The sequence below is a fragment of the Micrasema longulum genome, unplaced genomic scaffold (genome assembly GCF_059751315.1).
Source record: "Micrasema longulum isolate JH-2025_06_02 unplaced genomic scaffold, ASM5975131v1 h1tg000824l, whole genome shotgun sequence".
In the NCBI taxonomy this organism is placed as follows: domain Eukaryota; kingdom Metazoa; phylum Arthropoda; class Insecta; order Trichoptera; family Brachycentridae; genus Micrasema; species Micrasema longulum.
The window spans coordinates 936,096-949,469 of record NW_028278016.1 but is presented as its reverse complement, the minus strand read 5'-3'; the positions used below and the strand labels follow the sequence as shown (position 1 = coordinate 949,469).

The 13,374-nt window shown below is 33.3% G+C and overlaps 1 protein-coding gene across 3 annotated transcripts in view; it reads left to right on the top strand.

The window, feature by feature from the left end:
- The window catches only part of LOC148278816 (uncharacterized), a 115,170-nt gene extending 104,798 nt beyond the window's left edge, over window positions 1-10,372 (top strand). The window contains exons 6-7 of one of the 3 annotated variants that reach the window (XM_088230879.1): window positions 1,290-1,346; window positions 10,055-10,372. In XM_088230879.1, coding sequence (XP_088087005.1) covers window positions 1,290-1,346; window positions 10,055-10,158 — 161 coding nt within the window. In that variant the 3' untranslated portion in view covers window positions 10,159-10,372. Of the gene's footprint in view, window positions 1-1,289; window positions 1,353-10,054 lie in introns of all 3 variants that reach the window. The other 2 variants (XM_088230878.1, XM_088230880.1) reach the window with 2 other exon arrangements.
- Window positions 10,373-13,374: the final 3,002 nt, after the last annotated feature.

The window sequence follows — 13,374 nt, the reverse complement described above, 5'->3', positions numbered from 1 at the left end:
CGCTTACGTATTGAGAACGTAAATAAACATTCTGGTAAAAAATGGTTTTCTTCATTTAAGATAAAATATAAATATGTTTAAAGTAAACGTCCAGACGTATTTTACTATTGTATTTAGAAGCTTATTTAGGACTAACAATTATATTCAAGAACAAAAATACATACACTCATGTACATTGTACATATTGTATATCTAATCTCTGGTGAGAGCATTTGGTTTTGAAAAAATCATATGTTAATGACTCCAGAGGGGGTGAAATCCAGTTTTTTGTCTACAAACATTTGGACAAACTCAAATATTGTAATAAAACCAACTGGTCCAAGAAAAAGATTAAAAATTGGAAAATTGTTTTCAGGCGTTGCCTAGTATGTGAAATAGCTCAGTCGGATGAATCTCTTCCCAACGATAAAGGTTTCAACTCTTTTGTTTAACTTAAATCAACAATAGAGGGGATATGGAAAAAGGTAATGAAAAATACACCACAACACCCAGACCAATTGAGAAAAAAATGTTATTTTAAATTTTTTTCTTGCTATTAGCGGAAATCGAACCCGCGACGCCAGTTTTACGGTTGGCCGTCTAACCAACTGCGCCACGGCACCTGTCTTGTTGGTTTTTGTAAATATATAGATATTTAACTTCACTAAAATGAACAGATGGAATAATTTAAGAAATATGTATGTTCGAACATAGGCAAAATGATGAATGTTACACAGTGCGTAAAGTGGCCGCTTAAACCAGCTAATGACAGGGCATAAGCCCTGTAAATGCCTAGACTTCCATATTCTCTTCTTTAAGGTATTCTTTATCCCTGTTGTGATTTGTTATTAATTATTCTACCTATTATTTATCATGATTACCATAAAAACACTTCTTAAAACCCTAGGTTAATAAAATTTCAACTATGTTAACATTATTAAGTCATTTTTTTATTAGTTAACGTTAATATGTGACACTGAACTGAAAAAAAACTGAAACAGTACTTTTTATAGAAAACTCGGTATATAATGTTTAAAATTATCGAGTTTTGAGTATTCAAAAACAGTGTTTCTTTTTTCTGTGAAGTTTACTCTTTTATAAATGTATCAAACTGTTTAGAGGTGTATTTTATGTCGGTTCATTGTCTACTGGGGATTGTTGGTTGACTGTTTTAACACATGAAAAATAACCCCGATGAAATTTAATCATTAATCACGGCTCCACTTAATTACGATCATAATGTTTTCGGGTCATTTAACTGCTGAGCTTAATGTTAACACTATGCTTAATGCATGCTGCTCCATCATCAGGAGTGATGCCAACTGCCCAACTGACTGCCGCTGTTGACAATGCGTTGGAAGACCAGGGTACAGGCAAGTTAAATAAATAATAATCCTTGTTCCGACCCTTTACATATATTCCCCCCTTAGGCGACCGCATGCTCTGCTCCCACGCTTTACATTATTACTAAGGACCTTGTTTTATTAGGATTTGTGTACTAATTACATTAAAGTTTGTAGTGTATTCAGTCATTTGCATAATTTACCTTTTATTAAAATATTGACTTTTTAACTTGTATAAGCGTAAATAAACATGCTATTTTAGTTTTTTATTTACTTATTTCACAAAACATGCATTTTATAAAATGATCAGAATATTTCTGTACCTTAAAGCTGAAATGCTGGAATTCTCAACAACATTGGAGTCTTCAGGTATACCACTACGGAAATAGCTTGTTCTAAAACACCAGTAGTGCAGTAATAATTCTCATGCTTTCAACAAAATTCAACGGTTTGCTGGTATTAAAACAGTAGATATTTAATAAATTCCATATTTTTTATAACAAACTACCTCTAACGCAGCGAAGGATTTTGGAGAAGATTATTTTTTTTTGTCATGATCAACTATACCTAACCATTATATCATTTTCTTTGCCGTTAATTTCATTATTTTACTTTGCTTTTTTTCACAAACTGTTTACATTCAATTACTGTTTTATTGCTATTTATTTATTTATTTATTTATTAACGGACATTGTCCATGTATACAATCTATAAGGTTTAAATATTACGATAAAAAAATAGTTTAAAACATAAAAAAAAAAAAAAAGAAAGAAGCATTGACAAACATAAGGGACATCGAGACAAGATCTGGACTAATTATTTAGTGCTCGTTTAAATCGTTGTAAACTTAAATCGAAAAAGTCCAGATCTTGCCTTGAGTTAACAATACGACAAAGACGGGTCATTGGAGAATTTAGACCATAGTTTGTTCTATGCTGATCGATGAACAGTACTTCATTGTTTCTCAATCTACGAGTCGGAATATTGAATTTTACTTGTCCCAGTCATTACTGGGAACATCGATTATACCATTTAGTATGCCGAACATATATATGGAGTCAATATTAGTTCTACGTCTTTGTAGACTAGAAATATTTAACATTGACTCTATTTCAGCATAAGAATAATTATCTCTCTCTAGTCTGAGCATCCACGCTATTTTTCGAAGCAAGCGATGTTGGACTGATTCAATGTGATTTATGAGATTGACATAGTATGGAGACCAGACCACGGAGGCATATTCTAGAAGAGGGCGATATACATATCATATCAATATGTGCCTGTTATTTTCAAAAATATTTAATATTCTGATTAATGGCACATAATTTAATGTTTTTGCCAATGGAAAGTTTTATAAATACATTGTTTTTCAATAATATTTTGAGTTTGTCCAAATTTTTGTAGACAAGGTCTGGATTCAACTCCCTGGGGAGCTGTTTATATTAACATATTACAACAGAGATGAAGAACATTTAAGAAAAGGTAATATAGAAGTCCAGGCATCTACACGGCTTATGACCTGTCAATGGCTGGTTTAAGTGGCCACTTTACACACTGTGTAACATTCACCATTCTGCCTATATTTGAACATCTATATTCCTTCAATTCTTTCATCTGTTGATGTTTGTGAAGTTAAAGAGCTGAAACCTTTATTTATGCGGGTGAGATTCATCTCATTGAATTATTTCACCTACATACTAGGCAACGCCTGAAAATATTATTTTTTCAATTTCTATACTTCTTCTTGGACCAGGTAATTTATCAACAATATTTTGAATTTGTCCAAATTTTTTAGATGTTATGATAGATGTTCAAAATAGATAGGCTAGATGTTCAAGATATATGTCACAAGATAGATGTTCAGGCAGAATGGTGAATGTTACACTGTGTGTAAAGTGGCCACTTAAACCAGCCATTGACAGGTCATAAGCCCTGTAGATGCCTGGACTTCTATATTACCTTCTCTTAAATGTTCTTCATCTCTGTTGTAATATGTTAACAATGTTTTTCATTCAATATTCTTCGTGACTTTTTGTAATTAAGTCAGGGGCGGAATTAGGGTGCGGGCCGGGCGGTTAGAACAAAAAAACATTAAAGTCCCATTGTTATTTGTCAGCCTCGTGGTGTAGTAGTCAGCGCCCTTGCCTACTATGCAAGAGATTTCGGATTCGATTCCCCACATGACATGAAATATTTATTTAAAAAGGCGTTTTTACGCTAGAATATTTCAGAGTCCCTGGACTGGCACCTGAAGCGTAAGACAGCTCATCTTACATGCATGCTGCAACAAAAATGATCAAGATGCGCTGCGATTAGTTTACCAATGCAGTACCCTATGCACTATAAGGTGCGAAAAGGGAATGATGATGATGATGAGTTATTTGATAGTCCATATTTTATGAGTAAATGTTTTTTTCTTAAATATTCTTATCAAAAGCCTATAAACCAAAAAAATACCAATATTTTTTTACTTAGAGATACATTTGAAACAGTTTTACAACTTCAAACCGCTCTCTTGAACAATTGACCAAAGCGACTTTCAGCATTTCAGCTATGAAGTACTTATTTTATGTTATTTAATAGAAATAGGAAAAGTTAATGAAGGGTTTGATTTAAGTTATTATTAGACTATTCTTGATGAATTCCTAATGGAATTAATTATATGATAATGAACGATATAATTACTCATATTTAAATATAAGTTACAAATTGAAGGGTTACAAAGTGAAGGGTTGAAATGCATCGTTAATGGAATGGTTGGGGAAAGTACCAACAATCACGACCCTCAGAACAAAGGAAAAGCAGAAAAGAAGAAGACTCTATCTCTTATGATAAGTCATTGTGACTTATTACGCAATGGATGAGTCTCAGATCTTCTTTGATTCTTAGAGGTGGGGGTCAGTGTGTGCAAGCTCTTGACGTCACTGCAACCTGTGAAGATCTATTGACCATTTATGCTTTAGATCTTCACCGACACTTCTGCATTTCAGAATGTTTAAAACGGTTTCAGGGAGCACATAAATCCGCCGTGGTCTGCGAGGAAAAGACTGATCATCTAGCTTTCAAATATCGAATAATTATCATGATTGAAGCACCAACTTTGATATTTGAACCACTCGAAAGGGAAATTATGATAAATATGTAGATTCAATGAAATATTTTAATAAACTGGTAAGTGCACAGAAACAATACAAAACATACACGTGTATGTTTTTAAATACATATAAACTTCGATATAAAAACATGCTTTTATCTTGATAGGAAATACGAGAAAATACTCACCATTTTTAATTACGGAAGTGACTCATCACTGTTATCATACGAAAGAGAATTCTAATCTTTTTTTAACATAAAACTTACGTTGATTATTTCTCTATTGTTTTTATGGGTTCATTTTTATATAAATATCAATTCATTGGTTTTTGCATCGAATAATACTCAATCGAGATTAAAATTAGTTATTTAAAATTTGTAAGCAACAAAAACAGGCTGCGCTATTAAATATTATTAATCTAGCACTAATAAAAAATATATCCACTCGTCTTTTCAGAGACTACATAAATAGTGACCAACCGAAACAAGATTTTCCGCCGAAACCAAAACTGAAGCGGAATTTCGGTTTTTGTTCCAGTTTTGGTAGAAACCAAAAGTTATTTTAAGTGGTTAAGTCACTTTAAAACGCCCAAAATTGGGCGTTTTGTTGTTAAACCTTGTGAGTTCATCAAAATATCTTTATATACGAGTATATAATTCCTTTTGTTCGTGTGATGTCACCGTACTCCTAAACGGCTCAACCGATTTACGTGCGATATTTAGAAAAATATAGATCTTTGCGCTGTGCGTGTTCGTAGATATTAAAATCTTTAATCGAATATGTAAAAAAAAAAGTGAGGAGTATAAATGTTTTATTCATCGATCTACGAGGGTTGCATCCGAGGAGGATTCGTTTGCAAAAAAATGAAAATTTTTGTTTTTTTGTGTATGAAAAAAGTTTCCGCTTTGGAAAGAATGGAGAATGTAGTAATATAAACAAAACAAACAACCACACAAATCACAAATACAAATAGGAAACATTAGAAGAATTTGCCCTTAACAACATGCACTCAAGCAACAGAAGAAAAACAATACGGATACCAAAGCACAAAAGTATATAAAATTATAAAGACACTACTGGCAAAGTCCTATCACAGACCCTAACATGATCCCTATCGAACTCAGGCAAAATTATCTCTCGTTATAACGCTGATTCCTCACAAAAACCCTAATTGTCCTAATACTAACAGTAAGAACAATCCTGTTAAAAGACCCAAATCATACTAACAACCTCTCAGACCTTGGAGCAGACGAAACGTGTCCTAGAGCATGATCAGCGCGTGGTTTTCTCGAGTTAGTCTACTATTTAGATTTGTAATTTACCACTTTCCTTTTATGGGACAAGAACAACACAGACGGACAAGAGTTTAGTTCAGATAACCGATGCTAATACCCAATTTCGTATTTATTTATCTAAAACAGATTTAGTTCTCATGGTAGGCCTTTACCCAGTTCCTCCCACTTTTCCACCAATTCACTCACAAAATGAAAACACGCTTTAACGTTTGTTATATCAGCAAATAAGCGTGTATTCCACATCGGCCTCATCACCTCCGTCAAGCCGTTCAGCAAAATTGGGCAACGGCATAGGGTATGTTCAGCCCTCTGACGAGGCTCCCCGCAAGTACATCCAGGGTCTCTGACTAGTACGAGGTCATACAGTTTAGCCTTAAACTCACCATGCTCTGGCAACATCTGGACAACACAGTGATCCAGGTTAATTCTCCTTAGGCTAAGTCTTCTTCTTATGTCCAGAATAAATGTTTGCGTCCAGCGCCCTATCAGAGATGCATCTCAACGTATTTGCCACTCGTCGATAGTTTTTTATTTTATTACTTTTATCGATGGTTTCAATCTACTACCCTCTCGGTATTAAACACTGACGTCAAAATATAAAACCAACTCACCTCTTTAAAGCAATTTTGCCGCAGCAGATTCCATTACCTCTTAGTCTGCTGGAAATTCCCCGGCCAGGATAGGTTTTATTAATATATTTGTATTTGTTTGTAAAGTAAATAACTTCGCAGTTTCCAAATAAACAAACCTACCTAAGTATTTTTTTAAAATTTAAAAGCTCGCTAAGGGCGTTTAAAATATATAAAATAAATTGTAATACAAAATAATTTATCGACATAACTAGTATTCTTAAAACATTTTCAGATAGTAAATTACTGTGTTTCTTGTTGTTTTTGTGTTCAATAGAATCAAGTTGTGGGAACTTAATACTTGGGGTGAGAAAAGTAGAATGGATTAATTTTAAATAAAAACACTAATAACACTTTGTTCTTACAAAGTTTGAGTTTATTTTAAAGCACTATAGCTTTCGGTAGGTATAGATTCTTCCATCTATAGGTGTTATTATAAACTAAATTCAACTCAAGTGGTCTAAGTACAAAATGTTTTATTATTCATATAATTAAATCATGTTATTTCACAAAGTTAATGCAGTGATAATCAATTAAATAATGGTTAAATTTTATTGACGATATTTTTTTTTTACTGTTTGTTAGAACTCAATACAAAATGTTTTTGCCTGAAAGTTTCTACTAAAAATGTATTTATTAAACAACAAAATACGCATTTGATTACTGTAATGAAATATTTACAATAAATTTGAATAATAACTTAACTTATGGTAATCTGTCGTTGGTAAATCGTCTTAAATTCTATATAAAGAATTATGACTGCCGAATACATCCCACCACAGTATTTTTATGGCATTTGCATGTTGCCGAGAGCAATAAACCATAATAAAAATGTCCTCCTACAGGGGACATGGTCCTATTAATCAAACGACGGAAATATACGTAATTTTATACTAATCTATATAAACACAAACAGTTCAAAGAGAAAACTATTTCACAAATTGAAAATCACGAAAAAAATTTAAGATACCCTTTACGAAGGTCAAGTGAAATATACTTGTAAGAAAAGATAATGATTGCCCTGTTTTGAAAATCCAAGATGCTGACGATATTTCAGTATAATAACCATTTAAGAATTACCTGATTCTTCTTCGCCTCGACTTCAAGTTGGACTAAAAATAACCTTAAAAAAGAGATATTAGATTATTATAGGAAATTAATTAAAAGAAATCATTCTTTTCTATTTGTCGAGGTATATTATGCATACATAATCTTTTTAACATACCTCATATAACGATATCAAAATATTTTTTACCGCAGAAATTATCAATAATATGAATATCACTAAAATAACATTTCGTTACTTAAATACTATTCATATAAGTTTAACTAAAGTGAAAAAATATATACCACCCTCAATATACTCGTATATTTTCCACCGCCTCTAGATAGTAAAGTCTTTATTAATGAATTACAAGAAATTCTTAGAGATACTGTTTTAGAGGAAACATTGATTTTTCATTTGATCTTTTAGGTTTATTTTTAGTGTCTCATACTAAAATATTTAAACAGTGTATTTTTTATTGTGTACGTGCTGTAACGTAAAAATTATAAAATCGTTTGTACCCATACACAGGCCACGCCTATGTGAGATTTTAAAATTATTTTATTCTGTTTTATGTTATGATTGTATGCCATGAGAAATAATATCCAATAAATTTAAAAAATCAAGTTAATTTTAACTGGAGTTTAATTTAAATGAAAATCAACACGGTGCCGGCACTACATTCGAAGAATACCAAAATTACACTGAATTAACCTACTACCGACTGCGACACGGTATAAACTACTAGTACATGAACACATAATTTTTCATTAATGGCTCCTGCAACGACAACAGAAATGAATTTAATTTGTACGGGGTCACCTAAAACAAACGATACATATTTAGATTTAATTAAACGTATTGTACCAGAGAAGGCAACGGAAAACCACCCTAGTCACCTTTTCCCAGGAATCACTACGGTGGGTACATCAATAAGTAGTCTTCCTGGATGTAAAATGTAAAATAAGCTCAAGACAGATACAAATGCTTTCGTTGTAGTGATCGCCAACGTCGGGGAGACCCGGCAAGGCACAAGAAGAAGAACGTATTGTACTTTTTTATATTAACAAGTTTTTTTTAGTTCTAAAACCTTTGTGTGTATAGAAAAATGCCTGTTTTACGTTACAAAAATATATTTTATTTACCTCGTAGTTTGCGTTTATTCATACAATCGCATGTTTAGTTCCACTATTCACCACAGTATATTATATCAATATGGTTAGTTGTAGAAATGCAAATGGCCTTGTGAATAAATAATTGATTCCATAATTTTTGATTGAATAAAGGAAACCTCTTAAGTAGTGCACGGGTAATATAGTCGGCATTTTTCAATTACAATATCAACAAAATGAAAACTGAAAAGCTGTGATTACATCAATTGCAAATGAAACATTTTAATGTTTATTTTTTGTCAAGATTATCAAACTGATTTAAACAAGAATATTTTGATGTATCGTATTATCACCTCTTTATTTTTAAGTTTTGTAACTTTGAAATTATTTCGCGGGTGACGTCACAAGTTCTCTTCTTTGAGTTCTGCTGATTGATGATTTAAAAAAAAAAGTTTTTTAAATTTATTTTTTAAAATTTATTTTATTAAAAAAAAAAAAAAAAAATGTTTTTTTACAATAAACATAAGAATTTAAACCGAGTATTAAAAAAATAAAGCATAATTAAATAGCAATGAAAGAAATAAATAGTAAAAATAGTAAACAAAAAACCCCACAAAGGCATGGCCTGTTCGTGGGTATACAAGAAAATGTTAATGAATTTTTGCTCCTATAATAAATAATGGACCATTATAATATTTTTGTGTAACATAAAAAAGAAAAAAAAAATATTACTTATTTTTTATTTTTTTATAGTAATCAAAAAAGCAAATAAAAAAACTACAAAAATATTCCTTATTATTAAAGGGCAACAAAATATATCATGGAAAAAAAGAGTTCGTATCTTTTGTTTGAATCCAGGATAGTGCATGTTTTTTAAAAGAAGGAAAATTTTGAAAGTTTGGAATCAATGAAATATTATCTGAAAAAAAATTCTGGCCAATAAAATATGCATGTCTCTGTGCGAGCCTCATTTTATAAGTGGTATTTCTAACACACGATTCCTTCTTTGACTTGATCTATTTGAATTGCTTGTAAATAAATTTTGGTTCTTAAATTTATATTTTGAACATTGAAAACAATATATTGGTTAGTTGATTCGGAAGAACTGGTGACTTCGTTCAAAGAAGTTCGTTTTTAGTATTTTTTTCATACATTTTTAAGGAACTTTTTTGTATAATTTAATTTATTTAATTTAACTATAAGAAAACATTTTTGGATCCAATTTCCCGCAGCACTGAACTTCCTCATTATTTCACTTTGAACTCTTTTTAAAATAACTTTTTTTGCCTGTTGCACCCTAAAAAGTTAAATTTAAAAAGTCACACAATTATTCATTTTGATCAAGATAGTCGAAATAGGTTGTTTTATATATGCAACCAGTTTTGATGAAAACCCATAGATTATTTAAATTCAATCTTTTTTCAACGGAATTTTCGTTGTTGCAATTAGCCCTTAGTTAATGTTGTGTGGATAAAACAAAATAAAAGATTGAACCCTAAAATCAAAACAGTCTTGTATAATAACTGCACTTTTTAATATATGTGTTTTTTTTAACAGGTAAAGGTGCGAGTAAAGTGCCATTTGGAAGCCAAAATATATATCTCCTGGCAACGGCTCTGGCGACTGTACTGGGAAGTCTTCTATCAAACATCGATTACTAAAATAATTCTAAACAATTATTATTTATTTATTCATAGATTTAAAATATACATATTAAAACTTGTAAATACAATTTATGGAAAATGTTTGTCTATTAAATTTTCTAAAAATGTCTGAGGAATGTTTTTAAAAATACGAATTATGTGTGTATATATGTAAAGCAGAGCATTTTGAATAAATAATTTTATTAACCGCTGTGATATTTGGTCTACTTAACGAAATGTTTTATTGTAAATAATGTACCTTTATCATTACACAGTGTTAATAATGCAAATTCATTTGTAACCAATATTCACAACAATAAAAATAGTTAAAACCTATTTAAACGATTTATTGATGAAGTTGATTTTAAAATGGTCTGTACTCCACTCTTCTGCCCCAAGGTTGTCCTGTTCTGGCCAGAGCGAAGAGCATCAGTCACTGAAAATTCCAGCGTAGATTTTATAAAGTCGTTCCATTGCACGGGTAAGCGATCTCTGAAATTTCTCCCCTCCACTCCACCCATCACAGTGAGCTTTTTAAGGCTGTCTGGTTCTCTTCGATGTGTCCAAAATATTTTAGGATTCGCCTGTAATATATAGTTGACAGTCGAACCCCAATCCTTAGCGCATTTAGTGTGAACACATAAGTAAGCATCGCCGTCCATGGAATCCGGAGCATACCTAAAGATAGTTATTGACCATGTATTAATAATGATCACAATAAAAAAAAAATAGTTTACACAATTATAATTACGTAAGAAATGGCAATTTTCTGTCTCTTGGCGAATTAAGATTACAGTTTTGACCGTGAATGAATGTTTTTGACTCGATAGATACTCTAAGGTGAGAATCCTTAAGTGGAAAACCCGCCATGTAAAGTTGTGGTTGATAAGTTTTCCTTGCCAGATATCCTTAGTTTGATTTCTGGACGTGTAGGGTGGACTTAAAATATTAGTCTTTAAATTTCTGCTGTACTGCAGCGTTGTTCCTAGACTCGCATCCAAAGCAAAACACTTATCACCCTACCTTTTTAAACAAATTTTAGCGCGATAGATCTTTTTAACGAAAGAACACATAACCTTCATTATATTGTTTCTTTGATATTTATTTAAATTTTTAAAAAATCAAGTCTAACGCATTGATTTTTTAAATTGTTTTCCCGTTCAAATGCTGACCAATTCTTTTCCATCAAAAAACAGTATTTTTAACAAGATCTAGAACCTATCGCGTGTATTTATTGAAACTCTTCTGAATTTTAATAAAATAAAACAACGCAGTAAAATACTGAGCAGTTATTTATATCTAATGAAATTGGTTGATTTTTTTATAACAATTGATTACAATATATATGAACATTTATAATACTAATGTATAATAACATTCAGGTTTTCTTTTATTTCTAAAAGTATTATTATCTAACAATTTCCAAAATATTATTTGTTTCCCTTATCAAAAACCTTTCCGCACACCGCTGATATATAAAAAGAGTTTATGTACCAATAAAAGCTGGTATATTGCAATTTCTTCACAAACCATTTGATTTGAGACAATAAATATCGATATATTTTAGATCTAGTAGAATCGTTTTAATTTTTTTACTTAAATACATGTACTTTTAGTGGTGTTGTTACCACCTTTATGTAGGCACCTAGTTGGTGGCCTAATTTTGTGATGTACAAAGTTATGTGGGTGCACAGAATGAGAGCAAGTAAAACAGGGTACTTACGTTTTACACAAAGATTTATTCACGAAACTAAACTACTGAAGCTAACACATTGAAAGAAGGATTCTAATAACTATATTAGGCAAAATAAAATGAAGTTGGTAAATCTAAATTGGCGGTAATTTTGTGCCTCGAAGACGCGTGCGGTGAGGTCGGAATCCGGTAGTTTTTTCCCCTAGCCGGTTTGGCCCGTTCGTACGCTCTACGTCGGCGTTCGGCAATGTTCGGCTCGTGCCGTCGTTGTCGACCCGCCACACAGCCCCCTTCCAAGTTTTGAAATCTGTTTTTCAAAACTGACGCTGTATCACCCTCCTGCCGCTACGCGTTGTGTATGCCGGTTGTTCTGTTGGTGTTTCCGTTTCTGCTGGACTGGCTCGTTCTTCCGCTGTCTGGAACGCCGGCTTGCACCTGTCCAGCGAAACCTTTTTATGTTCGCCATCCACGTCCAGTGTTACCGTCTTTTCCGCCCTGGTGATGACCTTGTAGGGCCCCTTGTAGTTCGGCATCAGGGGTTTGTACACTCTGTCGTCCCTCAGAAACAAGTGTGTGGCTCTCTTTAGTTCCGGGTGGATGAAAACGTTACCTTTATTGTGGTGCTCGACTGGCCTTGGTTTGACGTTTTGCATGAAATTTACCAGTTGCCTAGTGTAGGAGTCCGGGTCAATGTAGTCGTTCGTCTGCTCCAGGATGTCTGCTGGTAACTTTAGTTTGCACCCATACAGCATCTCTGCTACTGAGTGCTCTGCATTCGTGCGCAGTGTGGCCCTCAGTCCGAGTAGTATGGTGCTGATCGATTTTGTCCACGGAACAGGGTGGTGAGCTTTAATGGCCGTCTTCAGCGTTCTATGAAATCGCTCGATCATGCCATTACTTTGTGGATGGTAAGGCGTCGTGTTGGAGTGTGCTATGCCTGATCTGGAACAAAACAAGTTAAAGTCCGTAGACATGAATTGCCTACCCTGATCAGTTATAATTTTCTCCGGTACGCCGTATCTCGCAATCCAGTTGTCCCAGATGGCTCTGATGATTGTGTGGGTCTGGATATCTGCGATAGGGATTACTTCCGCCCATCGAGTGTATCGGTCGATACATGTGAGGCAGTACCTCAGTCCCTCTGATGGTGGAAAAGGTCCGATGAGGTCGACATGGACCGCGCAGAATTTCTGTCTCGGCATGTCGATCTTGATGATCGGTGTCCTCGTGTGTTTGTTGACTTTGCTCTTCTGACAGGGTATGCAGGCCTTCGTCCAAGCTGCGCAGTCTGCTTTCATATTTTTCCAGACGCCTCTTTGACTGATGGTCTTGGTCGTGGCGTCGGCTCCTGCATGGTTGAGGTTATGCACTTGGTTGAAGAAAGATCTCTGTAGCGTTTTTGGGATGTACGGTCGCATGTTGCCTTTGTTGAGATCGAAGACGATTTCTTGTCCCTGCATGTTGGTTTTGATCAGGTTCAGAGCAGTGTTCTTGTCGTCCAAGAGTGCGAGTAGTTCGTTGTCCTGCCTTTGTTCTTTATG